Source organism: Eurosta solidaginis, chromosome 1 (assembly GCF_040869045.1).
Source record: "Eurosta solidaginis isolate ZX-2024a chromosome 1, ASM4086904v1, whole genome shotgun sequence".
Lineage (NCBI taxonomy): Eukaryota > Metazoa > Arthropoda > Insecta > Diptera > Tephritidae > Eurosta > Eurosta solidaginis.
This window is the reverse complement of record NC_090319.1, coordinates 331,820,173-331,838,619: the sequence shown is the minus strand read 5'-3', so window position 1 is coordinate 331,838,619 and position 18,447 is coordinate 331,820,173. Positions and strand designations below refer to the sequence as shown.

At 37.6% G+C, this 18,447-nt stretch overlaps 1 protein-coding gene across 3 annotated transcripts; it reads right to left on the bottom strand.

Moving 5' to 3' along the window:
• Positions 1-266: 266 nt before the first annotated feature.
• Positions 267-14,913, bottom strand: LOC137237872 (transmembrane protein 26). Of its 3 annotated transcripts, none has more exons than XM_067762195.1 (8): positions 14,550-14,913; positions 7,303-7,601; positions 7,047-7,227; positions 6,818-6,969; positions 1,355-1,559; positions 1,244-1,294; positions 859-1,107; positions 267-766 (listed from the first exon to the last, which is right to left on the bottom strand). In XM_067762195.1, exons 1-8 carry the CDS (start codon positions 14,753-14,755, stop codon positions 559-561), a joined length of 1,551 nt encoding a protein of 516 aa, XP_067618296.1. In that variant the 5' UTR covers positions 14,756-14,913; the 3' UTR covers positions 267-558. The 3 variants fall into 3 exon arrangements, with proteins under 3 accessions (XP_067618296.1, XP_067618297.1, XP_067618298.1); XM_067762196.1 differs by having other exon boundaries at positions 14,562-14,913; XM_067762197.1 differs by having other exon boundaries at positions 603-766; positions 843-1,107.
• Positions 14,914-18,447: the final 3,534 nt, after the last annotated feature.

The window sequence follows — 18,447 nt, the reverse complement described above, 5'->3', positions numbered from 1 at the left end:
CGCCAATTTGTTGGAAAACTTAAAAGGAACACGACGCAAATTGGAAGAGAAGCTCGGTCTAAAATCTCTTGCTTTGCATTTATTTATTTTTATTCATGAGTACTTGGTACTCACGCCTATTTTTCCGTTGTACGTACCGTTATAATCCACGTTTTGACGAATGCTCGCATATCAAAATTAGCTGATACCAAATGAATACATAATAGAAACTTTTTTAAAAGCCGTTTTATTATTTATAAATTTATTTATAGCATATATATTAAGCTTATAATAATTTCAAATTCATTAACGACCTTTTCGTATTGAAGAAAGCCATATAGCCATATTATATATGTATTTATGTAAATCGTACAAAATATCGCTTAAGATTTTGCAAATACATCATCTATAAAGCATTCTCAAATATGTCACTTAACAAATTCTCAATAAAATATTACTTTTTTATATGCTTGGACTTCTTTTATGTCCCTTCCACAAAAACATACCAATCTCAAACAGGTACCATTTGCTGCACAATTTTCATATCAATTAACACTCGCCTAAATCCAATAAATTCATTTACGATGACGATGAAGAGGATGACGATGTATCACTTGATGACGAACTATCCGTAGAACTGTGCGTGCGTCTATTACGCTTCAATTTGCGCTCTGAAATCACTTCATAACTGGGCAATGTGGATTTGCTAGAATCCGATGAACTCTTAGTTGATGAACTGGAGCTGCTTGTTGTCTCCTCCAAGACGGGTTCAATTTTTTTTATTTTTCTGCCGATGGCGAAAAAAGAGCAAAAAAAAAAAAAAAACACATTTTCAATTCACGTACATGAACTCAGCGGCGAACCTTTTTATGAACCAACTTTTTTTTATCGTTTTTATCCGACTTTTTAGCGCCACCACCAACACCGCCGCCACGTTTTGACTTCTTGGCCTCAACAATTTCACTTGCACTGGATGAACTGCTGCGTTCACGTTTCTTTGACTTCTTTGTGCTCTTCTTATCCTTATTCGGCCTACTGCTGCTGCGATCCTCGACCATTCTGGTTGAGTAAAGATTTTGCGAACTTGCCGTGGAATAGCCGGTGTCTTTGCGTTTATGCTTTTTTGGTCTTATAGCAGAAAAAGATATGTAGGCGCACGAAAGAGAGAGAGAGAGAGAGGGAGGGAGAAGAAGAGAGCGAGAGGGAGATAAAGAGAAAAAATAAAAAAGTATTTAATGTGATATTTTGAGATAATAGAATTTACTTTTTATTCTTTCTTCTCGTTACAAATTCATCCTCTGCGTAATCGCGCGCTCTGAAAGAAATTAAGGACGTATGAAAAAAATAGTTTTTTCCAAAATGGATTCTTAACTACTTTTGTATCTTTCGTTTGACATCGGTGCCACGTTCTGCTGATATCATATAAATACCATTGGCTTCTGTATCTTGAATGCGTCGGCGGGATTTATAATGTTGAGATTTTTCAGCGCCGGACCTTTGTAATCGTCGATTCTTCCAAAACTCGGCATTCACCACATAAAGGCGGTATAATTGTAAAACAATTACCAATGTGTTTTTACCTGAAAATATGAGTTAGTAATTATTTCAATGAAACAAACAGTTTTTAAATAAAAGTTTATGGGGGACTATTTTGCAAGTGGTTGAAGAAGCCCTCTACTTCTAAATATTCTCAGGATAACCAGCGACCTTACGTTTATTCGAGAGTTATACATGAGTAGGTGACAACCTGGTGAAACCACTAAGACATAGTCGGTTTATGGGGCGTCGGTCTCGGGCTAAGCGGCTCTCTCTATGAAACCTGAAATTTTCGGTCTCTAAATTCGGCTGTTTGATGTCACCGTAAGCTGAAATCACCGTTCTTCAAACAGACACCAGAAAAAAGAAAATATGGCTATCAAACTTCGCGATATTAACTGGACTGCCCTGGCAGAAAGGCGTATGTTCGGTGTCGGTTTTGCGGGAACGGATATACCTAATCGACATATAATGTCGTTCATGTCTGTGTACGAACATCACGCAAATAGCCGCATATTTTGATTTCTTCCATCTTCCGTCAAGCGCTGTTGGAGGTACTGCACATCAGTCACTGATCCCGCAATTTTGTAAAAAATGTGCTTTGAAACTTTAACGCCAGGCTGAGCTACATAAGACGTCTTTACCCCCACAGTCGGAACATTGGGTTTTCACGACGAAGACTCAGTTATTTGCTTCGGTATGATCAATTTCACCGGTGCTCGAAACGTAGCTGTATCCAGCACCATATTTGAGCATAAAAATATACTTCAAGTAACATGCTTGCCCCCGACCTAAGAATACGCAATCAATTCGATCAAGCTGCCATAGATAGACGGCATGCCTTCTGCGTTTAGATGTGCGCACGATCTGGGAACTCCTTGTCGAATAAGATCAAGGGTTTGTGTAGCGCAACCCTCACAAAGGGTTGCTAGCGCAATATATAGCTTCTCCAACCCAATTGTCAACCTCACCTACCCGCGGCGAATCCTTTTTCATTAACAGACTAGGCTCTGGTGACCCCAAGCTCCTTATGGAACTAGAAGGTGGGGAGGGAGGGATGGCCTTCAAGGTTTAATATGGTCATATAAATCGTTCCCGAGATCGTCGGGCTAGTACCTTAGTGGTGCTTTGTTACCGGAGCTAACCGGATCTATTTCCGGCAAAGGACCATCAACATCGATAACACTCCCCAAAGCCTTCCGGGAGTGTCTTTATCGTTAATACAACAACAACATGTCGTTACAGCTAAGTTTTTCGTGCCTTCGCTTTGAGAGCGCATGTCGACCCCAAGGAATATACATATGAGCAAAGAGAGCAAATTTTTATAGCACTTTGTACAGCCACTAATGAGTCATTGAATAATGGCACGCCTTAAAAACACCTATTACGTTGAATAATGCTGCATTGCACAGCAAAAAATTACTCAGCCTGCATGGCCACGTTGGGAGCGAATGGAAAGAGAAAAGTGCACTATAAAGAACGAAAATGGTGAACTGTGTCCGACGTCCAGCGACGGCTTCGCTTATGGACGCTGACGATATAGTGTGAGATCAATGACAACTTTTTACAAAGATCTATGAATCCCCACACGTAAGCAAAGCAAGTACCGAAGAAGATGATATGTGAACTGTATGAATGCAAGGAAAGACACTGAGTCGAAACGTATTCTTATTGGTACGCAACTATCAGCGCAAAGAATGGGTAAGTAGTCAAAACCTAACCATTTTCCTTTTGTCTGCAGAGCGAGCACGATATGTACGAATAAAACACTTTTGGAGATAAGACACCAGTCTGCGACAATTCTTGTAAACTAAATTGTTCTCGTCTTAGCTGACTCACAGCTGACTTCTTGAGAGTCGAGGGATGCAGAGTTCTCTTTTAATATTGGTGGACTAGGCATTTCGATTCCTTTGGGCATTAATTAAGAGACCGCATCTCGCGCTTAGGTTTTTTTCATCTTCTACTCCTAATTATTCAATCTAGATTCAACCGTGAGCAGATTAACCAGACTCCTGCGACATTTTAGTTAACTACCCGATTTCTCCCTCGCCGAAGCCGACGCATTGTAGTCCTTCCTCTCAGGGATAAAGTTAACGCATGTGATCAGTAATCTGTTATCCCGCAAACTTTTTGCCGCTTAGGCTGCAGCCAATTTTTTTGCCAGCTTCGTTTTCCTAGAGTTGAATCTTTATCTGCATGGTTAAACATCCCTCAGTGTTGTCAGAAATTTCCACCAGACTTGGATTGGCAAGTCTTCAGCATATACCACCACTTGTCAGTCGCTTTTATCTGATTACGGAAGCATTTCGTTCATAATCATGACCCAAAGAAGTGGAGAGATAACTCCTTTCTATGGCGTTGGTAATAAACACAAAAAAAATATACATCTGAGGAAATTTAGGCCGAGCTTTTTTCGATTTGCATCGTGCATCTTTTGGTTTTGTTAAAAACTGGACCTATATGTCTTATGCCGACTTCGAACGGCATCTGCAAGGCAGAAGAACTTTCGCTGAGATTTTCACGTTACACTGAAAGAAATGGTGCTAGTAAAATCAACAAATCTGTTCTGTTGTTCTTGACTTAATGGAGATTCGGAGAAATTGTTCGAATTACGGTTAATTCGACCGAGTTCTTTGTTAAGCGAACAAATTAGTTTAGTCACTTCAACAGAACATAAATTGTCAGTGTTAAGTTAACAAATTTCTATAAAATTGACAGATTCCTAATCAATCTAACTTATTTTTTTTCTTAACACAACTGGGGGCCTACTCTGTATTGCGATGCCAAAGGCAGTGCGATGCGAAAATAAATTGCGATGCGAAAGGTAATTGGAACTCTGTAGCGCTATCGCATCGCTAACAATGCCGCTTTTTTATTTTTCGCAAATTTTTTGCTTGAGTATGCATCACTGACCAAACGTCAAAGAAAGAGAACAAAAGAAACAAGGCGATTACAATTTCGGCAAACGATTAATTTTTGTTGAACAAATTAAAAAATGGATTCTGTAGCATTATGGGACGATTTAAATGAAGAAAGGATTGAGGAGGATTATAAGAGACAACTCCAACATTATGAATCTCAGCGATCAAAGGTAATTTAAACGTTACAAAATTACTCATATACTATTGCTTTATGTTCTATTCATTAGTTTTGTGCAGAATTTTCGGCTTAATAAGGAAGCCTTTTTGTATGTGCTAAATAGCATTAAAAGTGAGTTGAAAACTCCATGGAGAGCAACGGCAGTTCCTGAAATAATAAAAGTTTCTACAACGTTGAAGTTGTTTTTGCGTTGGGTGTTTAAGTAACCATTTGGCCTAATCTGAGTGTATTGCCATGAAGTCCACTAGGATTTCAAATTGTTGCTTTTGTGTTTTTGTTTTTTGAGTTGTCCTATATATTTTTAAAAGAATGTACAATGAATATAAAGATATCAATTTATAAAATCATCAATTAATACTTACATATTTGAACAATGCGAATGCCTATTACTTGTAGCAAGAAAAATGCGAAAATGAATGCTGTTTGACATTCGCTTTCGCTATACAGAGTGCTGGCAATGCGAAAAGGGATACAAATTGCGAATGGGCAAAATGTGAATGCGAAAGTCAAAATATGCATGCGAATATCAAGATACAGAGTACCGATTTTGCGATTTCGCGTATTTTTTCTTTCGCATCGCAATACAGAGTAGGCCCCTGATCTCACTGGTCATTTCAACAGCGATCAACAGTCAATACATGAGCAAATTTCAAAGAGAGTTTTAAGCTCACTGTGCTCTCTACTTTGTACTTATGACGATGGTGCCACTTGTTAAAAAAAAGCTACAAAATAAGAAAACCATCAACTCGAAAAAACACACAAAATGGGAAAACAACAAAAAACTAGTTTTTCAGTTATCAATACAAAACGAAAAACCCCTTTTTTGAATTCACTGTGCAAAAAATTATGAGATACCGGGACACCTATTTATCGGGTACAATTTTGCAACTTATCCTCCAAGCGAAATGCAAACTGCGCCCTCTTGTTGCAAAAGTTTTGTTTGAACGAAAAGGATTTTTCCAAAGTTAGTAACATTTTTTTCAAGTTTTTACGAATTTTCACTCACGCCAAAACATTTAATAAGATAAAAAAAAATATCCTTTTTTAAGGTTGATGTTTCCGACAACATAAAAGTTTGAGTTGTTTTGGAATCATTTCAACTTAAAGTGTTACAAAAATTAAACTTGCCGAATTACATGTAAAGTTATTCCAGTGGTGAATTACATTCCTGCGATTTGTTTCTTTACTTTTCTATAACTTACAAGTTCTCTATTTAAAATGTTATGTCAAACATTTATACTAAAAGTTTTGTTCGAAATCAAGTGTGGCAACTACATGCGAGAGAAGAAATTGGGAATGGCTGAGCTGCAACTGAAAGAATTGAGAAACAGTTTTGTGACTACTATTTTCATTTCTATTTGCAAAGCGAAGTTCAAAACTATAAATTAAATAAATTATAAAATATAAAATGTGGTGAAAGTGTGTTTAATAAAACAAAATAATAAAGTGTATAATGTTTAATATGTGCCAGCATATTTGATGTGCGCCCAATTGAAGTTCGGTTAGTAAGTGCCACCGTGGTGTGATGGTAGCGTGCTCCGCCTACCACACCAAATGCCCCTGTTTCGCACCCCGGGCAAAGCAACATCAAAATTTTAGAAATAAGGTTTTTCAATTAGAAGACAATTTTTCTAAGCGGAGTCACCCCTCGGCAGTGTTTGGCAAGCACTCCGAGTGTATTTCTGCCATGAAAAGCTCTCAGTGAAAACTCATCCGCCTCGCATATGCCGTTCGGAGTCGGCATAAAACAAGTAGGTCCCGTCCCGCCAATTTGTAGGAAAAATTAAAAAGGAGCACGACGCAAATTGGAAGAGAAGCTCGGCCTTAGACCTTTTCGGAGGTTATCGCGCCTTACATTTTTTTTTTCGCAACAACTTTTTTACTAATCAACGATTTGTGCGCAGTTGATTCAACATCTTGTTGCGATAGATAAAAATTGACAGAAATTTCGGTCGAATTGACCCGTATTTCGGTTGATTTTACTAGTCTTTTTCTTTCAGTGTAGAAATACACTGGAAATATTTGCCAAATCACAGTCGGGGGTCACCCCGGAAAAAACTTTTTTCTCAAGTATTTGATGTTGGTTTTTGCAAGATTTGAACCCACGTTACCACCACATCAAGACAGCCGCCGGATAATACTTAAACACTTAATAGTGAATGAATCTGCGCATATATAAAGTTTGAATCATATCTTCACTTACATGTAAAAAATACACTCATGTAATTTAAAATTTTGTACTGGAATATAATTAACATGCGTAATGTTAAAAATGGTGCATCTTGTAATATCACATTCAACACAATTGCCCAAATATCGATGCCACAACAGCAGCCATCACAACAATCGGTGGTGCTACAAAAACGAACGTGAAAAGAAAGAATATTATGAAAAGCGAAAACTAAATATAATTAAATAAATATAAAACATACTCATCACTACGATGCAAACCACTGCCACGCGGTCTACGTGCTCTCGTCGCTGACAAAACAATTGTAAATTGCATCAAACTCCATGACCAAATGCCCAGTGTAAGAAAAACTAAAATTGGTATTTTAATTATATTTACATCCTTGTAAGATTCGAAAAATTCCATAATATCAGCAGCGGTGCCTATGGATAAATGCATATAAAATTAAGAAATAGCTTATTAAAGCACTTCAATTCCCTTTCATTGCAATAACTTACCTATATAAACTAATAACAGCTGACTCAATTGATCGCGTGTCAAATCGCCTTTTGGCAACATCCAACGACCAATAATTAAAATTAACATAAGAAATTGTTCGATTAACGTTATCCATGTATCTGGATCAATATTGAATGCAGGCAAATCTAAATTCTCTGCAACTTCTTGTAAAATATTCTCATTACTACTATTATTGTTATTGTTGTTATTATTTAGTTTACGCGCCACTTGATCTAATTCCAATAACCAAATGGCCGGTACAATGCTGCTTAAATATAAAAACACCGAAGGGCAGAACCTGCAAAAAAAAAATATTAGGCTACAATTTCATGCTGGTTTTGATTAAATTAAATGAGAAAAGAATTTAATAAAAAAGTCTTTAAAACCCTAAAAAATGCAACGGAATAGATAGAGATGACTAAGCGCACTTGTTGCACATAAAAAATGTAATTAAGGGAATGGTTGAGTTAAAAAGGCTGCGTGTGTAAAGAAAATGACGATAAATGTTACTCATACGCCATGTACTACTATCACAATATTATGTACATATACATAAGAGACTACCACTGAAAATACATAGTTGATAATGATGTGGATGATAATAATGATGTTTACTTAAGCGAAGCCAAAGAAAGCCGAATCATGGAAAATAAAGGAAAAGAAGGAAAGAAAAGAAAAAGAAGAGAAGGGAAAGAAAAGGAAAGATGCTTATGGCCCCAGCGGGTTAGGGAGTTTAGAATATACCCGCGGTAGGTAAGCCTGTCGTAAGAGGCGACTAAAATACCAAATTGATTCAAGGGCTTGCCAGCGCAATATCTATCTTCTCCAACCCAATTTTCAACCTCACCTATCCCTGGTTCACAGACGACTCCCTGGCGACCCCGAACTCCTGATGGATCTAGTGGATGGGAGGGCGGTCTGGCCCAGAAGGTATCATGTGGTCATACCAAATCGTTCTCGAGAGGGTCGGGAAGTGCCTTAATGGTGCTTGTTACCGGAACGTACCGGATCTACATCCGGCAAAGAACCATCAACATCGATAACATTCCGCACGGCCTTCGGGGAGTGTTTTTATAGCTACAACAACAACAACAACAACAACAAAGGTGCTTATGGGTATCTTCACGTATGTGAAGCCAAGGTAAGCGGAATCAAGGAAAATAAGGAAAGGTAAGAAAAAGAAGAGAAGGGAAAGATAAGGAAATTAAATGAAAGGAAAGGAAATGTGTTTATGGGTATCATCACGAAAGCGAAGCCAAGGAGAACGGAGTCACTGAAAATAAAGGAAAAGAAGGAAAGGAAAGAAAGGAAGAGAACGGAACGAAAAGGAAAGGAAAGGAAAGGAAAGAAAAGGAAAGAAGGGAAAGGAAAGGAAAGGAAAGGGAGAGGAAAGGAAAGGAAAGAAAGAAAAGGAAAGGAAAGGAAAGGAAAGGAAGGGAAAGGAAAGGAAAGGAAAGGAAAGGAAAGGAAAGGAAAGGAAAGGAAATGAAATGAAAGCAAAGGAAAAGGAGATAGAATAAGAAAAAGTTCAGAAGTAAAATCCGAAGCCAAGAACGAAGGAAAGAAATGAAAGGAGATAAAAGGAAAGGAAATGAAAGGAAAGGAAAGGGAGATAGAAGAAGAAGAAGTTCATATGTAAAAACCGAAGCCAAGAACGAAGCCTGTACCGAAACCGGACGGCGTGTTATCAATATGTTATCGAACTGTTAGCGGTTTGTTATTGATAAATTATCGGTTTGTTATAGATAGGCGTGTTATCGAAGAGGTATAGACGATTCTTCAATTTGTTATCAAAGTCTTATAAATTTGCTATTGATAACAAAAAAAATTAAATAAATGTAAGGCACGATAACCTCCGAAGAGATTTTAGGCTGACGAGCTCCTCTTCCAATTTGCGTCGTACTCCTTTTAAGTTTTCCTACTTGTTTTATGCCGACTCCGAACGGCATCTGCAAGGCAGATACATTTTCACTGAGAAGCTTTTCATGACAGAAATACACTCGGAGTGCTTGCCAAATACTGCCGAGGGGCGACCCCGCTTAGAAAAATTGTCTTCTAATTGGAAAACCTGGTTCTTAAAATTTTGATGTTGCTTTGCCCGGGACGTGCACCAAAGATTTTCGATGTGGTGGGCAGAGCACGCTACCATCCCACCACGGCGGCCGCCAATTGCTATCGATACCAAAGGTTATTATAGATTTGTTTTAGAAAAATTATTGATTTGTAATCAAAACGTTATCGATTAGATATGAAAAAGGATTCAGTTTTTATGGGAGAGTTATCACTTAGTTGCTGGTGTTAGTAAGTGATTTTTTATCGACGAATTATCGGTTTTTTATCAAAAGTTTATTGATTTGTTATTTAAAAACTATCGATTATTGATCGGAAAGTTTTCGATATGTTAACCGTTTGCTAGCTAAGTGCTACCATTTTGTTGTCAGCTTGTAATCGATTTGTTATTGAAAACTTTTCGATTTCCTATAGATTTGTTATCAAAAATTATCAATTTGTAATCAAAGTCTTATCGATTTGATATCGTAAAGTATTTAATTTTTATCGGAGGTTTACCAGGTAGTTATTGGCGTGTTATTGATTCTCTACCGACGACTCATCGATTTGTCATAATAAGAAACCTATAAAAAGCCTATGACTCGGCTATAAGAGGCCAATAACAAACCGATAGCTCAACGATAATAATTCTCAAGCGGTAATCGGTCGATAATAAAACAGAAACTTGTCGGTATTGGTTTTTTTATTTGTTTCTTATAAATTTGCCTCAAAGCGCTAAGCTTTCAAAGTTAGCGATGAAAAGTCTGTCACATCCCTGTGACGAATAGTAGTTTGCTTTGAAGTTTAATGGTTCTTGGAGCTTCCGTTTTATCTATGGGCTAGTAAAAGTTGTGCCTGATGGGAAATTTGTGTTCCATTTACCTATGCCAATTTACATTAGCTGCTACTTTTTCCATGTGTTTGAGAATAATACGGACCTTAAACACGGCCTCTGGGTGCTTCTTTTTTCAATTTCTTTAAGGGCTTCCGCTGGAAAAATTTGTGTATAGATACTAATCCTGCTTATGCAGAAGCTTCGATATGCCGATACTTTTTTCGCGTCTACTCGGTCTTTTTCCATTGGTCAGCCACAACTTCTCATGTTTCAAAACTTCCGCCTTCATTAGATTTCATTGATCTCTCTTATCGAAAAAAAATGGGATTTTGGCAAAAATATATTTTATCAGCCCAAAACGTCATTGGATAAAATAATGCCATGAAACTCCCAAGCCCACTAAGTTCGAATAAGCCATGTTCATCCGACCGTGCCGGATCCACACGATAACCTGAGCATATTGTTAGATATATATATGACAAGTAACGAAGCCTAAGTTCGTATCAAACCGAACATTACATACCGAGCTGTACACTTGGAATGCTGTTGTTGTTTGTTTTGTGTGCTTAATAGTGTTACAAGGCTGCGCAATAATACATATACATATGGTTCTATTCTGAACTAATCACGAAACATAGAAAATTACTTAGTCATAAAAGGGGCGGTGCCACGCCCATTTTTTTAAATTTCATTTTTCCTATTTATTGTTATAAATCCACTTGGGAAATGAAATACCATTGATATAAAGCTCTTTTTTGCAAAATTATAGCTTATTTTATTCGTCCACGACCCTTTTAAAAATCTTTTATATCAAAGTGGGTGTGGTCTTTAACCGATTTCGTTAATTTTTCTTCAAAGCATTACTTATAGTAAAGGCAACCTCTCTGTCGCATTTTGTTACGATAGGTTTGACGATTTTTGATTTATGATTAATAATTTTTGTAAACTTGATTTTATGACAAGTGGGCGGTGCCACGCCCATTTTAAACAATTTTTTCAAATTTTATCTCAATATAAGTCAACACCTCAAATTTCAACATTCTAGGTGTATTATTTATTAAATAATCAGGTTTTTTGTGTTTTCCAAAATGTTATATATATATAAAGTGGGCGTGGTTATAATCCGATTTGGCTCATTTTCAATACCAATTTATTCTGGGTTCAAATAAGCTCTTGTACCAAATTTGGTGAAGATGTGTCAATATTTACTCAAGTTATCGTGTTAACGGACAGACGGACGGACGAACGGACGGACGTGGCTCAATAAATTTTTTTTCGACACTGATGATTTTGATATATGGAAGTTTATATCTATCTAGATTCCTTTATGTGCAGGTCCGTTATCCAATCAAAGTTAAAATACCCTGTGTGCAAGTACAGCTGGGTATAAAAATTGGATACTCGAGTGTATCTAGCTATCGTAGCTGCCTCTCTCCAAGAAAATATTACATATTTTCGACCAAAAGTCACTTTAACATTCGCATTCGCTAAACGAATAAAATATGATACTCATAGCATATCCAGGCCAAAGTCAACAAATCAAAACAACCCTACAAACCAAACAAGCAGCGAAAAAGTTTGCAAGCGTTTACTAAATATGTAGCGTCTAGCAAGCTGCTAATCGCTATATAAGTATGAATGTATTTGTAAGTAAATATTTGAGTTGCGCGTTTTCCAGACTGATTCTTGCGCATTTTGATGTGCTACATAAACACCGTTAAATTCGTTTTTGGGTGCGGATGTATTAGAACACTTCTACATACACATTAAAGGCTCGTATGAGTACCCACCAAAAAATGTACACCTCATATAAGTAAATCGTATTTCCTGTGATGACAATGCCCTACAAACATAAAATATGCATTTTTTAAAGGGTTCCGTTTATGCAACATTCCATATATTAAAACTTAGAGAGAAATTCTGCCTTACCCCCTTAGAGACAACCTTATACATGTTGTTGTGCTCTTAATAGTGCTTATGAAGATGACTCCTTAAGGCCTTGGGAGGTAGGGCCTCTTCAATCAGATGTCTGTTAGAATGAACAGGTTTTTGGGTATTCTACATAAAGTGGTTGTTCAGCATTTTATTTATCTCCTCTATCGGGAGTATTCCCGCCTGATGTAGATGATGTTCTGATAACATAAGAAGACATCCCGTGACAGTCATGTGCGCGGTTTTTTTGCAGTTTTCTACAGTGTGTTTTATGCTCGTCGACAATTGATTTATAAGTATGTAAGAGCGTATCCTTGTCTTTGCCTCAAGTGCTGCCAGCTCGGGACTTGAGAATTTTGTTACGGCTCTGTACTTGAGATATAATTGCGGCTGCATGCTCGCCAAAATATAGGTCCTTATCGAACGTCACAACCAGTAGTTTTGGATGTAGGACAGTCGGTAGCGTAATACCATCGAGGTGGATGTGCAATATTTCCGACATTTGCACGTTCATATTGTAAATAAGGTGGCTAAAGATTTGGTAGGTGAAAGTGCCAGGTTTCGCGAATAAAAAACTTTAAAGACTAGGGAGATAGCCGTTAATTTTACAGCAAATCTCAACCCCATAACCGTATACATAAATTTATATGGCTGAAAGACCAAGTAATAGCTAACTATAAGCAAGTAAAGGAAGAATAGTGAACTCTTATCTAGCACATAATAAGTTATGGTACTCAACTCTATTGTAGGTTGGTCGATCTTAAGCCGGAAAGTTTCAATTTCGTGAAGATATCATATACCTATGCTAAAACACGAAACCTCCCTTTTTTAAGGATAGCACTTATGATCTCGAGCACCTGTTCCACTAAACGATTACTAAGCCAACAAGAAATTGGATTTGAGAGATAATTATGTGCACATTTTTCCTAGGTGAGGCTGCGGCGGCCCCAATTTCTACTGAAGTAAAGAACCACGCCTTCTTTTTCTTCTAGAAATACAACGTGGTCATATCAAATCATGCCACAGACAACCCATTAAGATGCTGGTACCAAAGCGTATATAAAGGACTTTCAATAGACATACGAAAAAACATCTGAAGATTGACTTTATTGATACTACTTCACTTATCGAAGGTTAGGGGAGCAAAACTTAGCGAAGTCCTTTTCCGAACAGAAATCTTGTATGCTTCGGTACTAATACCTTCTGCTACTAGCCTGACTATCGTGGAACATATTTATTTGGCCCTTCGAACATTCCGTATCGTATAATTTAGAAAAAAAACATTTAAATAAGAAAACATTTTTTAAGCGGCGTCGTCCCTCGGTAATAATTTGGTAAGCACTTCGAGTGTATGTCTGCCATGAAAAGCTTGCCAGTAAAAATGTATCTGACTTGCAGGTGCCGTTCGCAGTCAGCATAAAACGTGTAGTTCCAGTCCCGCCAATTTGTAGGGAAAAGTAAAAGGAGTACGACGCAAAATTTGAGGAGTAGCTTGGCCATCTTCTTTGTGACAGACAACGACAGCTGCAGCAGGCTTTCCTCCTTCTCAGTATGTCGTGCGTATCACACAGTGGTAGTGAGAACAACATTGATCAAATGTGAGTTTGTAAGACTTCTATCAAAAGGAAAGGAGGAAAGCTAGGCTTGGTGTGTTGCGTGTTCGAAGAGTTGACTAGTGCTCCTCTGCCTTTTTTATAGTGTTGGTACTCGCTTTGGGCTTTAAATGCACAATAGGTATACCAACCTTATAGTTTTCTGAAAGAATGTTATCTTCAAATCCTGCGTTTAAAAGGCTGATACTGAAGGGCTCCGCCAACTCACTGTGAGATTTGCGACAGTCACTGATAGACTTTGTGTTGGCGACACGTAAGTCCATTGTTTATAGGGCAGACGGGCACCTTCTTACCAGAGCCGTCAGGGGATGGCAACCTGAAGACTGTGTTGTGCGTATTGGCTCATTCTTGTCGTTTGAGAGTGTACGCCGTGTGTTTTCTAATAATGGAGTCGTGTTTCTTGTATTTAATTATCGCTTGCATCATTTTCTGTTGGGTATGTATATTTGTATATACGTATATGTGTAAGTACAGTGCATGTAATGTGATTTCATTTTTAATTGAAAATCAAAGGTAACAAAAGAGCAAATGACGTAACCGCATTGTTTACATTAGAGTAAAGTAAAATAAGCACACACACACACACCACCTGTATCCTCATGAAAACATGAATCAGGTGGGGAATATGTCTTTTTTCAGGATGTCTTGCATATAATGAACATATAAAATATGCATTTCATTTTTAAATAATCTTATAATTATTTAAAAATAAAATGATCTCATGCAAGTTGCAACAACAAAAAAAAGAATTTAAATTTAAATAATAATGCAACACTTTCCACACTACCAATGAAAAATAATCAAAAATATCAATTACATGACCCCATACCACCGCCATTCTTGCGTTTTCTTAATCATCAGCGTAAAGATGCCTTCGAGCAGGAGCAATACCAGCGGTCCACATAATGACCAATATATATACTTTCTTGTATTAACGGTCACTTGCCAAATGGCCAAGATGCTGTGAGCGCCGAAAAACATGCGCGTCAGTATTGCTTTGAATGTTGTAAAGATTTTCGCCATGATTTCATAATTTCACTTTTTTTATTAAGATTACTTAACCGCACTAAGTAAATTGAATAAACACATTCATGCACACACATACAATCACATGATTAATTAATTACTTAAAGAAATTGTCTAAGTGGAAGAACGCAATAAAAACTGATGGAAAATTGAAAAGGACGAACTAAACGCCTTGAAGCGCAAACCGCAACTAAAAGTAAAAAATGCTTTAAACGCTTGCTAAACGCTTTGACCACAAACCAATTAAGGCGATTTATTGCAGAAATTTAATGCAAGTGCGGTGGGGGTATGCGATTTGTGTCTTTTATTTATAGAACAGAGAGTAATCGAGTTTTGATACGGATTCTGGTACTACTCGACGCATAATAAAACATAGTGGATGTTACACTCATACATATGATCGCGATCCTTGGCTTGTATTCCTCGCTATAAAACTAGCATTGAACAGTATTGTTGAGTTTTGGCGAGTGATGAATTCCTCAGAATAATATAGCCAACGTTCACATAGGTTAAATACCTCGGAGTGGAGGACAGATTCAGTAAGGCCGTAACTGCTCTCCAATGCAGCAGTGGTCAAAATGTGGGACTTAAATCTCCAAATTATGTGTTGATTTAACATATCGGTCGTTAGACCAAACTTATGACATTGTGGTTTGGTGGCCGGCACTCGAAAATAGCAGCACAATCAGCATGATGCCCAGAGTGCAGCGTTCAGCCGCAATGCTTATATGCTCAACATTCTGCCAATTGGTCTATATGGTAAGTTATAGGCGAGTTTTAATGCGGTTATACTGAATGCAATCCTGCCCTGGAGCAACATCAGTTTTGGGCATATCGTTATACTGGGAACCAAGCCGGAAAGTTTTCGTCAATTCGATTACGCAGTTCCGATTTTTCGCTATAGAACATATTGTGATCAATGGTAGCATCACTAAGCTGATACTAAGTAAATAAAGGTACAACACAATAAAGCAAGCTGCCACTCCAAACAAATCAATCATCATTTACACACATACATACAAGGCAACGAAGAGATACTCACAAACACATGTAATCATCAGCCGAAGTAGTACTCACATATACACACGCATATGGCTACAAACTACAAATATACATGTATATGGCTGGTTACCAAGCCTGAAATTCGCGAAATTACTAGACCTTAGGAGAAATGGGTGAACGAGGAAAACGAGAGTATAAAAGCAGCGCAAGCTGAGTAATAACTAATCAGTTTTGCTTTAAGCACGCTATTGGTTGTGAAGTATACATTTTATTGTGAAGTACTCTCAAAGTGGCCTAATAAGGACCATTTTGCATTATTGGTTTAGCGATTCGAACGTTAGTAGCAGGTTTCAAATAAGTGGAATTCCCCTAAATTCGTTACAATATTCTCTATCAAATTCCAAAGCGACACGGGATGATATCTCCACTTCATAGTCAGAATCCACAGCAGTCTTCGCGTATGCCTCCAACCTTAATGATAATGTGCGCGATGTTATTAATTCAAAAGATCTCTCGCTCTCCTTAAGTATGAGGCTGTCGAAAACCACTGAAAAGACCGAGTTAATGCAGTTAACGCACATCGCTTCTCCACCTTGCTACTTATTGCTACACTATGTTCATTTTTGCATAAACTTCGTTCATCGGCTTTGCTGTCCAGAATGATAGCCGCTAAGCAGTCAGCTGGTGCACTATCAGTCCATCCGTGGAGCGAACCATACAGGGTGTTTAGACTGCATTACTCCGCTTTGCTTCTACATACTAGGTGGATAGCATAGCAATCGGCACCAGGTCTGTTCGCGATGTGATCTGCTGGGCTGGGTGGTGGTTTGTTTACTAAACCTTAACATAAATTTATAGTTCTAAATCTTTCTGATTATGTGAAGTTCCTGTAAGGGTTTCTGACATCTTTTCTTAATTGGTGACTTGAAGCGGACTTCGCTCTATGAATAAATAAGGTGGTTTGGTGGAAGTTAATTTATGTGCTTCAAAGGACATGGACATCAAATGCAATATACAACCGGTCAATCTGAAAACTTTGCTATTCAGAAGGCATACGAAGTATTACTGGGTACAGATATTTCCGGTAATAAGATAACTAGGCACATCAACATAGCGTGTTTCTAACAGGCATGCTTAACCAACGAACCGATATCATTTCGTTGCGATAATTAACGTTAATAAACGAAACAAAGTCATTTCGTTTCGTTTATCAACGTTAAGAACGTCAAATTAACGAAATTATTTTGTTTCGTTTTCTGCCCTATCAAAACGAAATCAAATCGTTTATGTTGATTATTAATTTCAAACTATGCTGGCAAAGCTGATTGATGGCGGAGTCATTAAAGGTGAAAGCATTAGCCAAGCTGATTGCAACTTTTCTCATGAATTTTGACAGCACGAACATTTCTCAGAGTGTTTTTGACATTACCACCAACGAATTACACAAACAAATTATATGGAGTTTGTGTGTGTGTATGTGCGCTCGTTGTTACCACCTTACGGCTTCACCATGGCTATAGCATTGCCAGCACAATTCAAACATAAAGTATCACGTTTTTGTTAACGTTTTTAACGTTAACGAAAGCTTTTCGTTTCGGTTAAAAACGAGATACAATTTATCTTGATAATTTCTTTATCGATAATATTTCGAAGTGTTTCAACGGAAACGGTGGAAATTTTTTGATAAACGATTAGCTTAACGTTAAGGTGCATCCCTGGTTTCTAATTTGAGTGGCAAGACATCGATGAATGCATTGAAACGACAAGGCCAATTAGTGATCACGGCGCAGATCGGCTCCCGATATCGCAGGTACAAATGAGGTCCTTTTATCTCTGGGACTTTCTAAGGGTCATATATCTAATCGAATCATTCAACGAAATACAATCTTCAGCCTTTTGTAGGACTGATAAGTAGTGGGCATTTAATCAGCTTAATTATGAATGGGATGCCAAGGAAATGGTAAAGCACTCAACGCACTGTCGTAGGTAACTAAAGTTTCCTGGAAGCGATTTTTCGAGAGTTCCGGAACTCAAGTGCGTTAGATTTGAAGAGCTTTTTCGATTGAAGTATAACCTATTCAACCGACCATGCATATATTTTTTTTTCCAAACCGCTCTATTTGGGCGGGACTTTGGAAAAGAAATATTCTTTCAGTTTTTTTTTTTTTTTATATTATTTGAAGTCTGTGGGTATTTCCCCAACAACCAACCATCCAAAACTCATATCATTACATGCACTTTAATCTTCCAAACGACCATATATTTTTCGGAGAACTTTTCCTAGCACACTCCAAAGGTCATCCCACCTACATTTGAGAGAGACCACTGTACCAAATTTGAGCGTGATCTTTTTTTTTTATCTGTCGAGAAGAGGCTTTACTTCATCGTATGCTGGACTTGCTATTCAGGCAAGACAAAGGAAAATGTAGCATAAAGCCTCTTAAAAAGAGGTTATGACTCCGGATCGTTCAGATGCTTAGACCCAATATCATAAAAAGGGAGAGCTAAATATAAGTAACCAGATTTCGAGTCTACATCGAGATCCTATTTGTTTATACCTCTTTAACTCTATTGTTTAGAGTCAACCATATTTTCTAAATCATAAAGCTAAGCTGGTTATGACATCGTTGAAGATTTAATAGTAATTGTGTTCGGATTGCCATACATCAGTTTTTCGCGTGTTAGGG

Excerpts from the sequence above, each read along its gene's own strand:
- LOC137237872 (XM_067762195.1), bottom strand. The coding sequence starts at position 14,755 with ATGGCGAAAATCTTTACAACATTCAAAGCAATACTGACGCGCATGTTT. Across the intron at positions 7,228-7,302 it reads GCTGTTATTAGTTTATATAG|GCACCGCTGCTGATATTATG; the intron begins GTAAGTTATTGC and ends ATTTATCCATAG. Across the intron at positions 6,970-7,046 it reads GGTTTGCATCGTAGTGATGA|CACCACCGATTGTTGTGATG; the intron begins GTATGTTTTATA and ends TCGTTTTTGTAG.